This window comes from Nerophis lumbriciformis, linkage group LG01, assembly GCF_033978685.3.
Source record: "Nerophis lumbriciformis linkage group LG01, RoL_Nlum_v2.1, whole genome shotgun sequence".
NCBI classification, from domain to species: domain Eukaryota; kingdom Metazoa; phylum Chordata; class Actinopteri; order Syngnathiformes; family Syngnathidae; genus Nerophis; species Nerophis lumbriciformis.
This window is the reverse complement of record NC_084548.2, coordinates 47,380,001-47,400,728: the sequence shown is the minus strand read 5'-3', so window position 1 is coordinate 47,400,728 and position 20,728 is coordinate 47,380,001. Positions and strand designations below refer to the sequence as shown.

The 20,728-nt window shown below is 41.9% G+C and overlaps 2 protein-coding genes across 3 annotated transcripts in view; one reads left to right on the top strand and one right to left on the bottom strand.

Moving 5' to 3' along the window:
• Window positions 1-582: 582 nt before the first annotated feature.
• On the top strand, window positions 583-10,678 carry LOC133622250 (acidic mammalian chitinase-like). Its single transcript, XM_061984760.2, has 12 exons — window positions 583-628; window positions 721-760; window positions 839-868; window positions 965-1,169; window positions 4,135-4,191; window positions 4,283-4,448; window positions 4,518-4,642; window positions 4,725-4,848; window positions 4,932-5,114; window positions 9,291-9,407; window positions 9,729-9,861; window positions 9,950-10,678. The coding sequence occupies exons 2-12, from the start codon at window positions 736-738 to the stop codon at window positions 10,252-10,254; spliced, it is 1,470 nt and encodes a 489-aa protein (XP_061840744.1). The 5' UTR covers window positions 583-628; window positions 721-735; the 3' UTR covers window positions 10,255-10,678.
• A 2,339-nt stretch (window positions 10,679-13,017) lies between these two features.
• Window positions 13,018-20,728, bottom strand: part of pm20d1.2 (peptidase M20 domain containing 1, tandem duplicate 2) — a 17,682-nt gene continuing 9,971 nt past the window's right edge. For both annotated transcript variants that reach the window (XM_061984749.1, XM_061984740.1), the window contains 10 exons: window positions 15,281-15,367; window positions 15,014-15,147; window positions 14,810-14,929; window positions 14,659-14,734; window positions 14,502-14,563; window positions 14,357-14,435; window positions 14,211-14,282; window positions 13,984-14,149; window positions 13,803-13,902; window positions 13,018-13,655 (listed from right to left, as the gene is read on the bottom strand). In XM_061984749.1, the coding sequence (XP_061840733.1) occupies window positions 13,526-13,655; window positions 13,803-13,902; window positions 13,984-14,149; window positions 14,211-14,282; window positions 14,357-14,435; window positions 14,502-14,563; window positions 14,659-14,734; window positions 14,810-14,929; window positions 15,014-15,147; window positions 15,281-15,367 (1,026 nt within the window). In that variant the 3' untranslated portion in view covers window positions 13,018-13,525. The remainder of the gene's footprint in view (window positions 13,656-13,802; window positions 13,903-13,983; window positions 14,150-14,210; window positions 14,283-14,356; window positions 14,436-14,501; window positions 14,564-14,658; window positions 14,735-14,809; window positions 14,930-15,013; window positions 15,148-15,280; window positions 15,368-20,728) is intronic.

Below are 20,728 nucleotides of genomic sequence, written 5' to 3'. Positions count from 1 at the left end.
GTAGGATGCTTCTTTAGAGCCGAACTATTTGAGAAATTAGACTAATTTAGTGCATGGAAACGTAGTCACTCAAAAGGCTGCCAAGATAATAGGTGATGATGCATCTATTTGAAACATCTTGCACTATTTTGTCTACTGGGGTGCCCATTTGATTTTGTTTACAAATGGTTCACCAAATACCGAACTGCCTCGTTACCCTATTGCGGTACTAATCGGGTGTAGTTCTACTCTATTCTAATTTCCTAACAAAAAGTAGAAAGAAGGCTATCCGTAGGTACATCAGAGACACAAGAAGCAGGAATGTAAACTACAGGAAGGTTTATAAATGCAAGTGTGCTCCTCGTGGAAAGCCAAATCCACCATTATCAAGATGCTCTTATCTGTAGAGGAGCCTTTACATAACCTTAGTTGTGTTTGTTCTGTCTTATCTTACAAGAAAGATAGATACTATCGAAAGTACTCAACTAATGGGACATATTTTGCATTGCCAATTGTGCCCCAAGGGATCATCATCTCATTGCTGTCCCATGCCCCTTTGTCCCCTGTCTTATCATACCTATAAAGCACACTCCCACACAGAAAATGCTCACATCCACCCAATCACCTTGGACCAGTAAAGGCCTCAGAGGTTTTTATCAGTTCTTGTTCATCTATTTATGCTGTGCAGACAGTGGAATTCATAACCATTTGCGAATAATTCGTGTCTCTTTATTTTCATAGTTTGGAGGTCACACCATGGCTCACCTAAAGGTCTTGTCTGGTAAGCGCATTGTTTTTTTTTAGATTAAAAACTGTGGCATAACATCAGTATATCCTTAACTGAATGCTTTTTCCCCAGGATTGTCACTTCTGATGTGCCTCCAAATCGGTATGCTTTTTCAATATCACTTACTATTTTCACAATAGCCTTTTTCACTACCAAAGTGAGCTTTTTTCATATCATTCCTCTTCTTTTGTTAATCAGTGTCTTCCAGCAAGCTGGTGTGCTACTTCACCAACTGGTCCCAGTACAGGCCAGGTGTTGGGAAATATTTGCCTCAAAATGTGGACCCCAACCTCTGCACACATCTGATCTACGCCTTCTCAATCATTAGCCCCTCTAATGAGCTGTCTACCTACGAATGGAACGATGATGTTCTGTATAAGTCTTTCAATCAACTCAAGCAAAGGTCAGTTAGCTTCTGTCGGTCAATGTTTTTTTTCTTTTAACTTGCATAGCATGTTTGTGCGAGACTGCCATGTCTGTGTTTTTTTTTTTTTATAGGAAAGTGTGGTTTATGTAATGCTCATCAATAGAAGTAAATAAAATACAAAGACTCAAAGCTCTGGTGAGGATAGTTAAACAAAATTCATCCAAACAATATATTCAGCTTCAAGCACAGGACTCATCACTTAAAATCACCATGCCTCATTTATGTTAGATTGTCGATTTGTTGGTTTAACGCAACGTTTAATTGTTCATGGTATGTTTCTTTTTATAGATGCTTTGAACCATTTTATTGAATGTATGTTACTTATTGTGCCTTGTATATACATTTTTATTTTTATTTTTTATTTTTAGCTAAGTACCGTGTGACTTGTTGAAGGGTGGACTTGCAAAGTACGATTTTCATTGTACGGCAAACTTTCTGTTTAACTGTGCATATGACAATAAACAATCTTGAATCTTGAATCTCTTGAATCTATAGCGATTCAAGATTCCAATGTTACCCTCATCAAGATTCACATTTTACTTAAATTTTTTTCATTGGTAAAACATCTCATGGAACAAACCCATAAACCAAACAAGACAATTAAAAAAATTCCAATTATAGTGACTTTGAGTGACAATTACAAAAATGACTATAATGGTAACTACGATCAAAATATCGAATATACTAATCCCTTTTTTACCACTTTCAATTGGTTCCGGAAATGACCGCGATGAATGAATTTCTGTGAAGTAGGAATCATTATTATAAATTAAATATGTTCAGAGCTAGCATGGGGCGGCATGGCATAGTGGGTAGAGCAACCGTGCCAGAAACCTGAGGGTTGCAGGTTCGCTCCCCGCCTCTTACCATCCAAAAAAAAAAAAAATCGCTGCCGTTGTGTCCTTGGGCGGGACACTTCACCCTTTGCCCCCGGTGCCACTCACACCGGTGAATTGAATGATAGGTGGTGGTCGGAGGGGCCGTTGGCGCAAATTGCAGCCACGCTTCCGTCAGTCTACCCCAGGGCAGCTGTGGCTATGAAAGTAGCTTACCACCACCAGGTGTGAATGATTGATGGGTTCTACATGTAAAGCGACTTTGGGTACTTAGAAAAGCGCTATATAAATCCAAGTTATTATTAAGTTATTATTAGAGCTAGAGTATTAAACATTTTTTATTTTTTAACTTTATGCGAGCCCTTTAGACATATAGAATAACTCCCTTTAGTCACCTTTACACTCTCTTAATTTAATACAGCAGTGGGTGCGCCAAAGAATCACTTATTTAAACATTCAAACACAGTGTTACTGTTCAAACTGTGTGTAATATTACAGTGGCCAAAATATTATATATACTTGTTAAATAAAACCTATGCCTGGTTGTAATGAATATTTAGGCCTACACACTATTGTAATGTTGGTCATTATGGTGATACTTGGAGAGCCAAGAGTTTCCTGAGGTAGTACTTGGCGAAAAAGTTAAAGTTAAAGTACCAATGATTGTGGTGAAATTTGTTCTCTGCATTTGACCCATCCCCTTGTTCACCCCCTGGGAGGTGAGAGAGCAGTGAGCAGCAGCGGTGGCCACGCCCAGGAATAATTTTTGGTGAATTAACCCCCAATTACAAGCCTTGATGCTGAGTGCCAAGCAGGGAGTTAATGGATCCCATTTGTATAGTCTTTGGTATGACTCGGCCGAGGTTTGAACTCATGACCTACCGATCTCAGGGCGAAAACTCTTTTTTTTTTTTTTTTTTTTTGTCCTGTCCAGCTTTTCAGGCAAATCATATAGTTGATGTAGATGCCCATATCGGCTGTTCAGATTTACTTTACAAAAGAGAAGTGTGGGATACTTCTCTTGTTGCCTTATTTGTATTTGACTTTATTAAATGTATTTATATTATCATTTGATGCAGCCGGGCTGGAGCAGGAGGGGATAGTAAATAAATGATAATGGGTTATACTTGTATAGCGCTTTTCTACCTTCAAGGTACTCAAAGCGCTTTGACACTATTTCCACATTCACCCGTTCACCCATTCACACACACATTCACACACTGATAGCGGGAGCTGCCATGCAAGGTGCTAACCAGCACCCATCAGGAGCAAAGGTGAAGTGTCTTGCCCAAGGACACAACGGACGTGACTAGGATGGTAGAAGGTGGGGATAGAACCCCAGTAACCAGCAACCCTCCGATTGCTGGCACAGCCACTCTACCAACTTCGCCACGCCAAAGAGAAAAAAGGAAGGGCGGACACTCTAACCACAAGGCCACTTAGCAGGTTTAAGCAGAAAAAAGTTTAAGAACCACTGCAATATATTAATGCTGCTTGCGGCTGAGCCAATCAGTGGCCACAACACTGAAGAGCGTGCCCTGGTTAGTTTGGTGTCATATAGTGGGCCAATAAAACTGTAGGATTTGTTTTATTCATTTAACAATTGCTACGCTTGAAAATGCTTAATTTAGGGCAAAATACAGCATTCTCTAAACTGACAGGATAAGAGTTCAACCAGGGCTGCCATGAAGCTACAGAAATCAAATAGGTGTATGACGATACATTCATCTCATGAGATGAGACAATACACGATGCGAATGAGACAATATTTTAACGTTCATTTTGGGGACAGTTCCAAAGGCCCCCTACTGGCAAGTGTTGGTGGGGGAGGGTGTTATGGGGCCCAGAATTCCAGACAAATGATACTACCGGTAGCTGTCTCGAGAAATACAACCAGACAACCAAGCAAAAAAAATTATTCATAATAATAATAGTAACAACGTAGGCACAAAGTCCACAAGTGAAACAAAAAGACACAGTTAAAAGCTAATTACTGCACTTGAGTACATGCAAGATACAATATTAATTGTCTAAATTGATGTGTATTTAAAAATGCTGATAGTACTACTGTATGTTTTTAATCACATGATTTATACATGTAACAGAAACCCCCAGTTGAAAACCCTGTTGGCTGTTGGTGGATGGAACTTTGGAACCACACAGTGAGTATGAAAGGAACTAAACAAGTAGTTATGGCAATATTCAAACACTGGTATGACTGGTAATACAAAACACTGTTTCCCATGCCAACAGATTTACCATCATGGCTTCCACCCCGGTCAACCGCCAGACATTCATCCAGTCTTCCATCAAATTCTTGCGACTGTATGGCTTTGACGGACTGGACCTGGACTGGGAGTATCCCGGAGCTCGAGGGAGCCCACCGGAGGATAAAATGAGGTTCACAGTGCTTTGCCAGGTCAGCTGGAAGAACATTAAATTAGCTCAAATTACAGAAAAATGTCTAATTATCTTTGATTACATGTAGGAATTACTGGATTCCTTTGAGGAAGAAGCTGCAAGGACCAACCAGCCACGCCTGTTGCTCACAGCTGCAGTGGCTGCTGGCAAGGGAAATATTGACAATGGTTATGAGATTGCACAAGTTTCAAAGTGAGTTAAGTGGGTAAAGTTTGTTGAAGACGGCTAGTTTTGTTCCTTTGCGAGCATTAAAATGTCCTGTGATGTCAAACAGGTTGTTAGACTTTTTGAATATCATGACCTATGATTTTCATGGAGCATGGGACCCATTCACCGGTCACAACAGCCCCCTCTACCGCTCTTCTTTTGATGAAGGGGATAATATCTACTACAATATAGTGAGTAAAATATACACCAAACTACTGCTATGCAATCATAAGAGTTTCATGCACAATACATATTTTTCTCTTCCCTCTTATAGGACGTTGCAATGAAATACTGGAGAGACCAAGGAGCTTCTCCAGACAAGCTCAATGTCGGTTTTGCGACATACGGGCGCACATTTCGTACAACTTCAGCACTTAATGCCGTTGGAGCGCCTGCCAGCGGACCGGCCTCAGCTGGGCCCTACACTCGTGAAGCTGGGTTCTGGTCTTACTATGAGGTTGGTCAACAAACTCGTTCATTTCATCTCTTAATGTTCCATTGAGTAAACAAACCACCTTCTTGGAAATGTCCTAAGGACTTTAGACCCATGTCTATTTTTGCAACCCACATGTTAGGTCAGGTCAGGTCAGGTGGCCAGGTTAAAGGGGCCTTATTATGCAAAACTAACTTTTCTTACCTAATGATACCTGCTTATGTGTATTTAGGATCTGCATAAGTCCTGATTTTTTTTTTAATCGAACCATGGAGGCATTGTGGAGATATTTATAAAACAATCTTGCCTTCCTTCATACTTTGTCCAAACGGTCCATTTGATGTTTTCTGATCTGTGACATCAGTATGGTAGAAGTTTACCCAAGCCACAGCGACATCCTCGGCTCAGATCCCACATCAGGGCAAGAAAAAACTCAACCCAATGGGCACAATGAGAAACCTCGGAGGGGACCACTGTAAAGTGTAACCATTAGGGAAGTAACGTTAAATTAAAAAAAAACGATGTAAAATTCAAAGATGCACATAATAAAATCAAGTAATAAAAAGTATTGAGAAAATAGAGAAGTGCAATGAGATTTCACTCTCTCGCTTGCCACAGCAGCTTAAACGCTGCACTGTATACAAGATGCTGGACAGTTTGCCACAGGCTAAGTCAAACCATGCCAGTGTGTCTGATGGCTTACATATTAAACTCATTGCAACTTTTTGAGCGTCTTGGTGCGTGTCGTTTGCTTTGGCTGTCACTTTTTCTCAGTTTGGCAGCAGCTAGCTACAGCTAACTGCATTGCTTCTGGCAGAGAGAACAGGTGTAGAGACAGGCGAGGTGCAGTAGTTTGAGAAAATTAAATGGATTAAAACCTGCTAAGATAATTTTGGTTATGTCAAATGCAAAAATAATAGATTTTTAGGTCCTACAGTGAGAGAGTAAACGCCATAAAATATTTCCCAGTAAAGCTGTTTTCCACAGAGTTACCGAGGCCCTTACTGTATTAATCCCTGAGGCTCACTATGCCACCATTTGGAACCCCCTGACTTTTTTGATCACAATAGGCATCACCATTGTAGCTCATTTGTTTTTTTCAGGCTTGTGACTAATCAAATGTCTACATATTTCAACAGTTTTCTAAATTGTAATGTAAGTTTTGCCTTTGTCAAGCCAACTCACATGTAGCCTTACATGATACACTTCATTATTGCTGCATTCTGTCAAAACTACATGAAATATATATATATATATATATATATATATATATATATATATATATATATATATATATATATATATATATATATATACATATTTATATATACTGTATATATAAAATATGTATATATATATATGTATATATATACATATATATATATATATAGAGAGAGATATATACAGATGTATACATTATATATATATATACAGTATATATATATATATATATATATATATATATATATATATATATATATATATATATATATATATATATATATATATATATATATATATACACAGAGGTAAAAGCCAGTAAATTAGAATATTTTGAAAAACTTGATTTATTTCAGTAATTGCATTCAAAAGGTGTAACTTGTACATTATATTTATTCATTGCACACAGACTGATGCATTCAAATGTTTATTTCATTTAATTTTGATGATTTGAAGTGGCAACAAATGAAAATCCAAAATTCCGTGTGTCACAAAATTAGAATATTGTGTAAGGGTTAAATTTTGAAGACACCTGGTGCCACAAACTAATCAGCTGATTAACTCAAAACACCTGCAAAGGGCTTTAAATGGTCTCTCAGTCCAGTTCTAAAGCCTACACAAACATGGGGAAGACTTCAGATTTGACAGCTGTCCAAAAGGCAACCATCGACACATTGCACAAGGAGGGAAAGACACAAAAGGTTATTGCTGAAGAGGCTGGCTGTTCTCAGAGCTCTGTGTCCAAACACATTAATGGAGAGGCAAAGGGAAGGAAAAACTGTGGTCAGAAAAAGTGTACAAGCGATAGGGATCACCGCGCCCTGGTCAAGATTGTGAAAAAAAAACCATTCAAAAATGTGGGGGAGATTCAGAAGGAGTGGACAGCTGCTGGAGTCAGTGCTTCAAGATCCACCACCAAGAGACGCTTGAAAGACATGGGTTTCAACTGCCGCATACGTCGTGTCAAGCCACTGTTGACCAAGAAACAGCGCGAAAAGCGTCTCACCTGGGCTAAGGAAAAAAAGAGCTGGACTGCTGCTGAGTGGTCCAAAGTCATGTTTTCTGACGAAAGCAAATTTTGCATTTCCTTTGGAAATCGAGGTCCCAGAGTCTGGAGGAAGACAGGAGAGGCACAGGATCCACGTTGCCTGAAGTCTAGTGTAAAGTTTCCACCATCAGTGATGGTTTGGGGTGCCATGTCATCTGCTGGTGTCGGTCCACTCTGTTTCCTGAGATCCAGGGTCAACGCAGCCGTCTACCAGCAAGTTTTAGAGCACTTCATGCTTCCTGCTGCTGACCTGCTCTATGGAGATGGAGATTTCAAGTTCCAACAGGACTTGGCGCCTGCACACAGCGCAAAATCTACCCGTGCCTGGTTTACGGACCACGGTATTTCTGTTCTAAATTGGCCCGCCAACTCCCCTGACCATAGCCCCATAGAAAATCTGTGGGGTATTGTGAAAAGGAAGATGCAGAATGCCAGACCCAAAAACGCAGAAGAGTTGAAGGCCACTTTCAGAGCAACCTGGGCTCTCATAACACCTGAGCAGTGCCAGAAACTCATCGACTCCATGCCACGCCGCATTAACGCAGTAATTGAGGCAAAAGAAGCTCCAACCAAGTATTGAGTATTGTACATGCTGATATTTTTCATTTTCATACTTTTCAGTTGGCCAACATTTCTAAAAATCCCTTTTTTGTATTAGCCTTAAGTAATATTCTAATTTTGTGACACAAGGAATTTTGGATTTTCATTTGTTGCCACTTCAAATCATCAAAATTAAATGAAATAAACATTTGAATGCATCAGTCTGTGTGCAATGAATAAACATAATGTACAAGTTACACCTTTTGAATGCAATTACTGAAATAAATCAAGTTTTTCAAAATATTCTAATTTACTGGCTTTTACCTGTATATATATATATATATATATATATATATATATATATATGTATATATATATATATATATATATATATATATATATATATATATATACAGTATATATATATATATATATATATATATATATATATATATATATATATATATATATATACACCGGTATATATATATATATATATATATATATATATACCGGTATATATATATATATATATATATATATATATATATACGATCAAAAGTTTACATACAGTTGTAAAGAACATAATGTCCTGGCTGTCTTGAGTTTCCAATAATTTCTACAACTCTTATTTTTTTGTGATAGAGTGATTGGAGCACATACTTGTTGGTCACAAAAAACATTCATGAAGTTTGGTTCTTTTATGAATTTATTATGGGTCTACTGAAAATTTGACCAAATCTGCTGGGTGAAAAGTATACATACAGCAATGATAATATTTGCTTACATGTCCCTTGGCAAGTTTCACTGAAATAAAGCGCTTTTGGTAGCCACTTACAAGCTTCTGGCAAGCTTCTGCTTAAATTTTTGACCACCCCTCTTGACAAAATCGGTGCAGTTTAGCTACATTTGTTGGTTTTCTGACATGGACTTGTTTCTTCAGCATTGTCCACACGTTTAAGTCAGGACTTCGGGACGGCCATTCTAAAACCTTCATTCTTGCCTGATTTAGCCATTCCTTTACCACTTTTGATGTTTGTTTGGGGTCACTGTCCTGTTGGAACACCCAACTATGCTCAAGACCCAACCTATGGGCTGATGATTTTAGGTTGTCCTGAAGAATTTGGAGGTAATCCTCCTTTTTCATTGTCCCATTTAAAGCACCAGTTCCATTGGCAGCAAAACAGGCCCAGGGCATAATACATAATACTACCTGTACTACTACAAGCCTGTTTCGCAGGTTTCCCTGCTCAGGCTTGTAGAGATGATATAGCCTCTTGTGTTTTTTCCTCACCTACCTACCTACCTACCTACCTACCTAACTAACTAACTAACTTACATACATATTATATTTATTTATATATTAACATTGTTTTCTTTCATTATTACAGATTTGCACATTCCTCAAAGGAGGAAGTCTTCATTGGATTGACGAGCAGAAGGTGCCCTATGCCATTAAAGGCAACGAATGGGTTGGGTTTGATAACAGACAGAGCTTTGAAATCAAGGTAAAAAATGGCCTACTTTCATCACAATTTAAGTTTATATAATGTATTGCAGGCTATGTAAAAACAGTTCTCACAGTGTAGTAAACCAATATTTATTAAGATGATCTAAACAAGCTACACTCAAAGTGTGGCATCAAGCTAGGCTTAACTGGCTTATCTATTAATTTATCTTTGATGGCTGTGTGAGCTTCTTGAATGTACATTGGATGACCATTTGAATCACATGAACTAAAATAACTATGCAACTATTGATTCAGTTTTGCACTGTTGCCTTCAACCTACTATTTTAAACTGGAGCACTCTATTCATGTTTTCCCACAGGCAAAATACCTGAAAGAAGAACATTTTGGAGGAGCTTTTATCTGGGCCCTGGATCTTGATGATTTCAACGGACAGTTCTGTGGACAAGGAAACTACCCACTCATCAGTTACCTGCGCTCTCTTCTGGGTTCAGGTCAGGAGTTTGTTGAAAATAAAGCAAATAATCTGTCTGACAAGTCCTTAATTCATCTGTTCCACTATGATTTACTTTATCTTGTTAGATTTCCCAACACCAACTCTGGAAACCACAAACTCATCTCAGTCCACGATGGCAACAACCACAAATTTCCAACCAACTGCCAATTCTCAACCAACTACGGATTTCCAAACAACCACCACTTCCAAATCCACCACCACAACTGCTGCTTCCGGTAGCGGCTTCTGTGTTGGGAAACCTGATGACCTTTATATCAATAGTGATGACAGGACCACCTTTTACCAGTGCTTCAAGGGACGCACGTTCATCCAGAACTGCCCTGCTAATCTTGTTTTCAGTAAACAATGCAATTGCTGTAATTGGCCATAATACATACAGTGTGAAATAATTTCCTTCCTTAAACAAGACAGCACAGTATGTTTCGAGTCTACCATCTTAATTAAAGAGGAATATACAGTATTCAATATAGCACAGGACAATCCCATGGTTATCGTTGCTTATGACAACCACCTGAAAATTGCATCATAAAGATCCTCACTTTTGTTACAGTCTACCTTTTTTTTTTACTACTACTGTGCTACTATATACTCAGAATTGCACACGTGTAAATATCATTTAAATATTTGACCATTATTCAACTCCACACTATTAAAACACTCTTGACAAAAAAGATTAAACATGGTTTGATGTGTTTGATTAATCTTTCCAGTATTATTATTACTTATGTATTATATCCAAAATGTATTTACTTTAACAGGCTCGACTTTAGGCAAACTTCTTTAGTTAGACTGCATAGTCATTATGCTCGTCAGACCTACAGTATTGAGGACCTATCAAAAATAGGCTTATTTTGGAGGGTGGGGGGGGGGGTGCATCCATCTACAGGTTTTCATTGTTCGTTTGGGGTTTGGAAGGTAACTCATGCAAAAATCATATATATAATATATACAATATTTTTTACTGTGTTTTTACACCTGTATTTAATTTATATCCATTTACTTTTGATCTCTGTCTTTACTTCTATGAATTGATTTTTTATTATTTATGTACTCATTACATTTTTGGGATTTGTACTTTTTATTTTATTCAAATGCATTCGCTTATTTACTTCTTTTTTTTCTTTTACACTTTTTCATATTACTTTTCTTTTTTTTCCCCTTCATCTATTGATTCTTTTCACCCTCTAAAGATAAATGGTGACACTAAAACACAGAAAATATTTGAAACACTTTTGAACAACCTTCTTATATTGTTTTATTTGTTTGGACCACTCTTTCAAGCACAGCTTTAGAAGTCTCTGCGTATCTGACCGGCTGAGCCTGGAAGAAGATACCCTTCTCCCCATGACTATCTGTTGGTTTCCCAATGGACTCGACTGGACTCCCACTATCTATTAATTTAACCATTTATTTACTTAACAAAACTAATTTAACAATTCAATAACTGTACTCACTTGACAGCCATTGCAGTCATTCACCCTGGAAGGGCGGGGGTCCTTACCACTGCCATCCATTCTCAAGGTTTTTCCAACTGGGATTTTTTGAGTAAGGGGATGTCGTTGTGATTTTATAAAGCCCTTTGAGACATTAGTGTAAGGGCTATATAAATACAATTTGATTGACTGATTTGATGTATAAAAACAAGTACTATATGTGTTAACATTTTGAACATAGGAAGTAGACAAAGTCATTGCTGACACATACAAAAGGGTTAGGATATACCGGTAGTTAGTTTGGTCTGCTATTCTCACTCAAAGTTGTTTCAGGCAACGTGATTTTTAGCAATACAGGTAGTTAAACATGAATATATTCTTGTCACACTCGGTTTAGCGATAGGACCCCAGAAATGGTGCAAGTCTCTATTTTGCAGAGCACAAGCGGAATAAAACAGTAAGAAATAGTATTGGTGAGTGCCAATGCAATACAAATAATAGAACAAGGTGTGGGCAATCAGCTTAAAAAGCCACAGAGTAATAGACATCAGGTGCGCTCAGTGCACCCGCCTTCCACCGGCTCAATGACAACTGCACAGAAGCTACAGAGGCAAGGGCTAACATAGCCAGGAATAGCAGGTAAATAAAAACAGAAATGTAACGGAACAGCCCATCAACAGATGGCACCTGGCGGCTTACCCGGCATTTTCACAAATCGGCGACAGACATCGGTGAGAACAGAAAAACTGGTACTGGTAACCCCTGCTCGTTCTTCCAACTTTCAAAATGGTCTTTACCAGTGTAGAAGGAGGGGGAGGTACCTCTAGAGGGCTGAATGCACTGGAGACCACAGGCCTCAGAAGGGACATGTCGAAGGCCTACTGGTTGTGAAGCAGGCTCCTTGTTTCCTTCACAACATCAATATTCTTGATAGTCCGTAAATAAAAAACAAATAAATCATTCAGAAAGGCACAGTAGTACCGTACTCTGATTTCCAATGAAGAGGCAGGGGCATATGCAAGGTTAGAATGGAATAAATACAGCCGTAACTTGAAGATATATATTTTTTTAATTTGTTGGAAACAATATTTATAATAGACTCAAACCTTAAATGCATGCTTTCGTTGGATCAATATGAATACATGACAAATAAATTGTCAAAAATGTATTTATATAGTGCAAAATTAACACAAAACCTAAATTTACAAATAAAAGTAAATGACTTTGACTTTGGACTTATCCCACATATTTTACTCTCGAACACAACCTGGGCTGGGACACGTTCTTGCAGCCTCGATTTGTTTCAAAAAGCAGAAGCGCATACCATTACATCACTAGAGATTTGACAAGAGAAACGGTGAACTTTGCCTTTATATTCTCTTTTTGGTGATGGGCTAGAAACTGTAATTCCCCAACAGGTTGTCAAGTGTGACTCACGTCTGCAGCATCATGTCTTTGAGACAGGAGTTGTCATAGTTAGCAAAGATAGTTGCAGGAAAAAATAATCAGATAAATAAACGCGTCGTCCATCAGATGGCAAATTATCGATCAACCCACCTGGAAATCGATGGCCAGTCCGCCCCTCATGGAGGCATACATGAGCTGGCAGGTCCTCACCGCAGCTTAGGCCCCTGCTACATCCATTTGGAGCCCGGGCTACCAGCCCACAGCTGGAGTTGTGTAATGTAATTTCTAACAACTTTATTTCTTTCTTTATTGAATGTTTCGTTCACAAGTGACCAATTTGGGTGAGCTCTAGTAAGATTATATTCAGTCAATGAAACAACTGTAATGCAGGTACATATGCTATTGCTGCAACTGTGGATCCCATCCAACCACCATGTCACTTGGATCAAGTCATGAACTTAGCATCTGCTTTACTGAAATATTAAGTTAACTTTCAAAAGTTTTCTCATTTTGTATAATCAATTCACTATTTACTTCAATACAATCAATCAAATGATTAATATGAATCCAAATGTTAATCATTTGACAGCCCTAGTTTAGATATCATGTTCCATCATTTCCAAAGTAGGCAGCAATCTAATTTGACAAAGACATCAGTTATAGTCATTTAATGAAATACTGATTTTAAGTTAAAAAGTGCTGAATTTGTGACCACACAGATATCCATGGTCACAACAATACAGTATGTATGCACAAATGATTGTTTTCACATAAAGGATATGGCTCCGTTTGCTACATTCTTTACAGTTCATGGAGAGAACTGTGGGGCTCAGGAAGTTTCTGAATGTCACAGTTTTGGATCAGTCTCGAGTAGAACAGAATAAGCTCCTCGTAGTTCTTTCTAGATATCCTTTCATTAATGCCATGAAATCTAGGAAAAATGCAAAAAAAACAAAAACATTTTGATTTCAGGTTTTAGAGTTAAAAAAAACACTAAACACCATTACATAGGCATATCTGAGCAGTACAGCACCAGTCTCAGTCAACAGTTTGTAGTAAACATTAGACACGCTCTTACCTCTTTGCATCGCCCGGTTTAAACCACAGAGGGATAAAGCGGTAAATATCAGTTGTTAGATCTTTGAAGTGTCGACTGTCTGTATTCCCCACGCAAATACCTGCATATTCCAGACATTTAAATACAGTTAAATAATGTTATGCTTAAATATTTGTGTCCTTGTTTGGAATTTGGCATCTACCTGGAGCGACTATTACCGACGGAAACATGTCCAACACAGTTTTCTTGATTATTTGGAATCCATAAGATGTCTCATTGGATGAACTGATCGGTAAAGGATCAAAGCCTTCAATTAGCTCAATCTTTACACGTTGGTCCCCAACTGTAAACTGGATGAGGTTCAGGACCTAAACAAAGCAACAGAAATGTGATATGACTTGCAACTACCAGTAAAATATGGCTCTATACCTCTTGTAATGATTGTCCTGAATGGATTCGTAGATTAACATACGCTTCAGCAAGGGAAGGAATGACGTTTGTCTGGAAAGACAATTAGACAATTTAAAGTTTATGAAAATTACACTGAGTTGTATGTTAATTTCCAATAACTGTACCTTAACTCCGGCATTAAACATTGTGACTGCTGTAGTCGTCCTTACAAAAGCATTAGAGTCTGGTTTTTGTTCAAGAAACCTGCATCACAAAACTGACCCGCTAACTGCAAATGTCATTAAAAAAAACATTATTATATATAATTACCTGCCAACCAATGGAGAAAACAGCCATAAATTTGATAGTATGAACTTCATTGGGAGCTTAAACTGGAAAAAAAGAAAAGAAAAGAGAAAAAAAAACGCAAATAAGTTATAAATAAAAGAGGTTTTGCCAAAATAAACTATTTGAAATGAACGTTTACCTTGTGTGCCAAGTGTTCAAAGGTATCACGTTCAGGTCCACGACCAAATAACCTGGGCATGGGGTTCTCCTCAAGTCTAAAGGAATGCAATAACAGTGTTTAACAAAGAGAACAAAAAAAAGGTAAAAAAAAGCTTGATTCAACGAAAAACCTTTTGACGGCTGCAGCTAAAATCCCGATGCTGCTCTCCCTGGGAGGCATTGATGCGTGACCAGGAAGAGTGGACACACTCAGCTTTACAGTGGCATAGCCTTTTTCACTTACCCCGATTCTATAGAAAACATGCACACACAAACATTATTTTCACAAATTTTAGCAGATATTTGAAAATATAATGTTGATGCCGTGTTCTCACAAAGCAGCAGGCCCGCTGAGACCACTGATGACTCCATCGAGTACAGCGAGACCCTCATCCAGGACAAATGCCAGTCGCACATTACGCAGTTTCAACAGTCTTACGATGTTCATGGCCCCTTTTAGACCACTGATCTAAACGAAACGATAGAGATCCAATATTTGAATATCCATCCATCCATTTTCTACCGCTTGTCCCTCTCGCGGTCGCGTAAAATACAATAATACGTTTCATTTACTGTACATAAAATATAAATTGGCAAGTTACTTCTTCATCATGGCCGAGACCGATGTAGAACCCTCTGCGTGGTGCATAACCTTTAATCAGCAGGTATTCCAGGGCCTGAAGAATTCCCTGAAAGACATAGGAAATAATGTCTGAAAAGTGAAGATACAGTGTTGAAAATAATAAAAAAAAAAAAATTATATATATATATATATATATATATATATATACATATACATATATATATATATATATATATATATATATACATATACATATTAGAGATGCGCGGATAGGCAATTATTTCATCCGCAACCGCATCAGAAAGTCGTCAACCATCCGCAATCCACCCGATCTAACATTTGATCAGAACCGCATCCGCCCGCCATCCGCCCGCACCCGCCCGTTGTTATATATCTAATATAGACGATGCAAGGCATTAGTGAGGTTATAAAGCTTTTGCCTGTTAAAGAAAGGAGACTGATCCAATGCAGCACAGACATTCGCATGCCACGCTGTCACGACCCAGACGCACACCAGTGCGCAATCATATGGGAGCCGCGCTGAGCGCACCTCCAAGCGCGTCTCGCTGCCGGCGACGGCCGCGTATGAGCCCGACGCTCCAGCGCCATCCATTTTCAGGGCTAGTTGATTCGGCAGGTGGGTTGTTACACACTCCTTAGCGGGTTCCGACTTACATGGCCACCGTCCTGCTGTCTATATCAACCAGGGTGAGCCCCACCCCTTTCGTGAGCGCACTGCGCGCAGAGTGACCCCTGTTACGCGCCCCCGGCAACAGGGGTGGCGGGCAGGTAAGCTGCGCGGGCGGAGCGCGCGGAGTGACCCCTGTTACGAGCCCCCGGCGCAGCAGGTAAGCAGCTTACCTGCTGCGCGTGACGCCGGCCGCGGCGAAGGCGGACGAGGCGGGGTGTCGGTGCGGTGGGCGCGGTGGTGACCCTAGACGTGCGTCGGGCCCTTCTCGCGGATCGCCTCAGCTACGGCTCCCGGTGGGGCCCTCTCGGGGGAAGGGGCCTCGGTCCCGGACCCCGGCGAGGCGTCCCTTCTCCGCTCCGTAAAAGTGTCCATCTCTTTTTTTTTTTTTTTCTTCTGTTGTGGCATATGCTGCAGGTGCCTGCTCGTTTTTCGTATGTGGGTAACAACATTTAACTATGTATATATATTTCCGAATTGGTTTAACTGCCACCCGCCTGAATCTATTTAAAATCTAATTTTTTTTTATTTCAATCCCCCGACCCGACCCGACCCGCGGATAAAATCTAATTTTTTTTTAATTTCATCCGCCCGATCCGCGGATAATCCGCGGACTCCGCGGTTGTGCCCGCAAACCGCGCATCTCTAATACATATACATATATATATATGTACAATGAGGCAGTACAAGGCCAAATTCTATATCGTAAAAATTATAGTGAGCCTAGAATAAGTATTGTCTCAAGGGATGTTTCGGTCTGGGTTTTATGCTGCCGATTCCGATCAATCATGAGTGAAATCGGCCGATACTAATCACATGTATTAACTGTACATTTTTAAATGAATTTACGATGAGTGCTATTGACCGTTTAACAACATCAACACAGAATTTAGTTTTCTTTTTTATGACATACAATTGTTTGAGTAAAACAAATTCAATAGCACACAATAACTGAACAAAAGCAAAAACTGCTATCATTTGAATTCTTCGTTTTTTACCTTCATAGTCATCCAGTGTCCAAAAAAGATTTCCCTGAGTTGTAAACATTAACAAAAACAATTAAAAAATATATATTTTGAGAAGATAAAATATCAACGAAATCACTCGAGCATTGATCATACACTGATACTACCCTTGGTTTCGACACATCCAATTTATGGATCAATTCGCCCTACTCTGACATGTCATGTACTGATTGTGACAATGCCAACAGCCATACTTGCCAACCTTGAGACCTCCGATTTCGGGAGGTGGGGGTTGGGGGGTGGGGGGCGTGGTCGGGGTGGGGCGGGGGCGTGGTTGGGGGTGTGGCTAAGAGTGGAGGAGTATATTTACAACTAGAATTCACAAAGTCATGTATTTCATATATCCATCCATTCATCCATCTTCTTCCGCTTATCCGAGGTCGGGTCGCGGGGGCAGCAGCCTAAGCAGGGAAGCCCAGACTTCCCTCTCCCCAGCCACTTCGTCCAGCTCTTCCTGTGGGACCCCGAGGCGTTCCCAGGCCAGCCGAGAGACATAGTCTTCCCAACGTGTCCTGGGTCTTCCCCGCGGCCTCCTACCGGTCGGACGTGCCCTAAACACCTCCCTAGGGAGGCGTTCGGGTGGCATCCTGACCAGATGCCCGAACCACCTTATCTGGCTCCTCTCGATGTGGAGGAGCAGCGGCTTTACTTTGAGCTCCCCCCGGATGACAGAGCTTCTCACCCTATCTCTAAGGGAGAGCCCCGCCACCCGGCGGAGGAAACTCATTTCGGCCGCTTGTACCCGTGATCTTGTCCTTTCGGTCATAACCCAAAGCTCATGACCATAGGTGAGGATGGGAACGTAGATCGACCGGTAAATTGAGAGCTTTGCCTTCCGGCTCAGCTCCTTCTTCACCACAACGGATCGACACAGCGTCCGCATTACTGAAGACGCCGCACCGATCCGCCTGTCGATCTCACGATCAACTCTTCCCTCACTCGTGAACAAGACTCCGAGGTACTTGAACTCCTCCACTTGGGGCAAGATCTCCTCCCCAACCCGGAGATGGCACTCCACCCTTTTCCGGGCGAGAACCATGGACTCGGACTTGGAGGTGCTGATTCTCATCCCAGTCGCTTCACACTCGGCTGCGAACCGATCCAGTGAGAGCTGAAGATCCTGGCCAGATGAAGCCATCAGGACCACATCATCTGCAAAAAGCAGAGACCTAATCCTGCAGCCACCAAACCAGATCCCCTCAACGCCTTGACTGCGCCTAGAAATTCTGTCCATAAAAGTTATGAACAGAATCGGTGACAAAGGGCAGCCTTGGCGGAGTCCAACCCTCACTGGAAACGTGTCCGACTTACTACCGGCAATGCGGACCAAGCTCTGGCACTGATCATACAGGGAGCGGACTGCCACAATCAGACAGTCCGATACCCCGTACTCTCTGAGCACTCCCCACAGGACTTCCCGAGGGACACGGTCGAATCCCTTCTCCAAGTCCACAAAACACATGTAGACTGGTTGGGCAAACTCCCATGCACCCTCAAGGACCCTGCGAAGAGTATAGAGCTGGTCCACAGTTCCACGACCAGGACGAAAACCACACTGTTCCTCCTGAATCCGAGGTTCGACTATCCGGCGTAGCCTCCTCTCCAGTACACCTGAATAGACCTTACCGGGAAGGCTGAGGAGTGTGATCCCACGATAGTTAGAACACACCCTCTGGTTCCCCTTCTTAAAGAGAGGAACCACCACCCCGGTCTGCCAGTCCAGTGGCACGGCCCCCGATGTCCACGCGATGCTGCAGAGTCTTGTCAACCAAGACAGCCCCACAGCATCCAGAGCCTTAAGGAACTCCGGGCGGATCTCATCTACCCCCGGGGCCTTGCCACCGAGGAGCTTTTTAACTACCTCAGCAACCTCAGCCCCAGAAATAGGAGAACCCACCACAGACTCCCCAGGCACTGCTTCCTCATAGGAAGACGTGTTGGTGGGATTGAGGAGGTCTTCGAAGTATTCCCTCCACCGATCCACAACATCCGCAGTCGAGGTCAGCAGAACACCATCCTCGCCATACACGGTGTTGATAGTGCACTGCTTCCCCTTCCTGAGGCGGCGGATGGTGGTCCAGAACTGCTTCGAAGCCGTCCGGAAGTCGTTTTCCATGGCCTCACCGAACTCCTCCCATGTCCGAGTTTTTGCCTCTGCGACCGCTGAAGCCGCACACCGCTTGGCCTGTCGGTACTTGTCCGCTGCCTCAGGAGTCCTATGAGCCAAAAGAAACCGATAGCACTCCTTCTTCAGCTTGACGGCATCCCTCACCGCCGGTGTCCACCAACGGGTTCTAGGATTACCGCCACGACAAGCACCAACTACCTTGCGGCCACAGCTCCAATCAGCCGCCTCGACAATAGAGGCGCGGAACATGGTCCATTCGGACTCAATGTCCAGCACCTCCCTCGTGACATGTTCAAAGTTCTTCCGGAGGTGGGAATTGAAACTCTCTCTGACAGGAGACTCTGCCAGACGTTCCCAGCAAACCCTCACAATGCGTTTGGGCCTGCCAGGTCTGTCCGGCATCCTCCCCCACCATCGCAGCCAACTCACCACCAGGTGGTGATCGGTAGAAAGCTCCGCCCCTCTCCGCCCCGAGTGTCCAAAACATGAGGCCGCAAATCCGATGACACAACTACAAAGTCGATCATGGAACTGCGGCCTAGGGTGTCCTGGTGCCAAGTGCACATATGGACACCCTTATGTTTGAACATGGTATTCGTTATGGACAATCTGTGACGGGCACAAAAGTCCAATAACATAACACCGCTCGGGTTCAGATCCGGGCAGCCATTCTTCCCAATCACGCCTCTCCAGGTTTCACTGTCGCTGCCAACATGAGCATTGAAGTCCCCCAGTAGAACGAGGGAATCACCCGGGGGAGCACTCTCAAGTACTCCCTCGAGTGAATCCAAAAAGGGTGGGTACTCTGAGCTGCGGTTTGGCGCGTAAGCGCAAACCACAGTCAGGACCCGTTCCCCCACCCGAAGGCGGAGGGAAGCTAACCTCTCGTCCACCGGGTTGAACTCCAACGTACAGGCTCTGAGCCGGGGGGCAACAAGAATTGCCACCCCAGCCCGTCGCCTCTCACTGCCGGCAACGCCAGAGTGGAAGAGAGCCCCTCTCGAGAGAACTGGTTCCAGAGCCCTTGCTGTGCGTCGAAGTGAGTCCGACTATATCTAGCCGGAACTTCTCCACCTCGCGCACTAGCTCAGGCTCCTTCCCCCCCAGCGAGGTGACGTTCCACGTCCCAAGAGCTAGCTTCTGTAGCCGAGGATCGGACCGCCAAGTGCCCTGCCCTCGGCTGCCGCCCAGCTCACATCGCACCCGACCTCTATGACCCCTGCTATGGGTGGTGAGCCCATTGGAGGGGGGACCCACGTTGCCTCTTTGGGCTGTGCCCGGCCGTGCCCCATGGGGACAGGCCCGGCCACCAGGCGCTCGCCATCGTGCCCCACCTCCGGGCCTGGCTCCAGAGGGGGGCCCCAGTGACCCGCGTCCGGGCAAGGGAAATCTGGGTTCCTTGCTTGTTTTCTTCATAGAGGTCTTCGAGCTGCTCTTTGTCTGATCCCTCACCTAGGACCAGTTTGTCTTGTGTATATATATATATATATATATATTTCATATATATATATATATATATATATATATATATATATATATATATATATATATATATATATATATATATATATATATATATAAGAAATACTTGACTTTCAGTGAATTCTAGCTATATATATATATTTA

Excerpts from the sequence above, each read along its gene's own strand:
- LOC133622250 (XM_061984760.2), top strand. The coding sequence starts at position 736 with ATGGCTCACCTAAAGGTCTTGTCTG. Across the intron at positions 4,192-4,282 it reads TGGAACTTTGGAACCACACA|ATTTACCATCATGGCTTCCA; the intron begins GTGAGTATGAAA and ends CCATGCCAACAG. Across the intron at positions 4,849-4,931 it reads ATAATATCTACTACAATATA|GACGTTGCAATGAAATACTG; the intron begins GTGAGTAAAATA and ends TCCCTCTTATAG.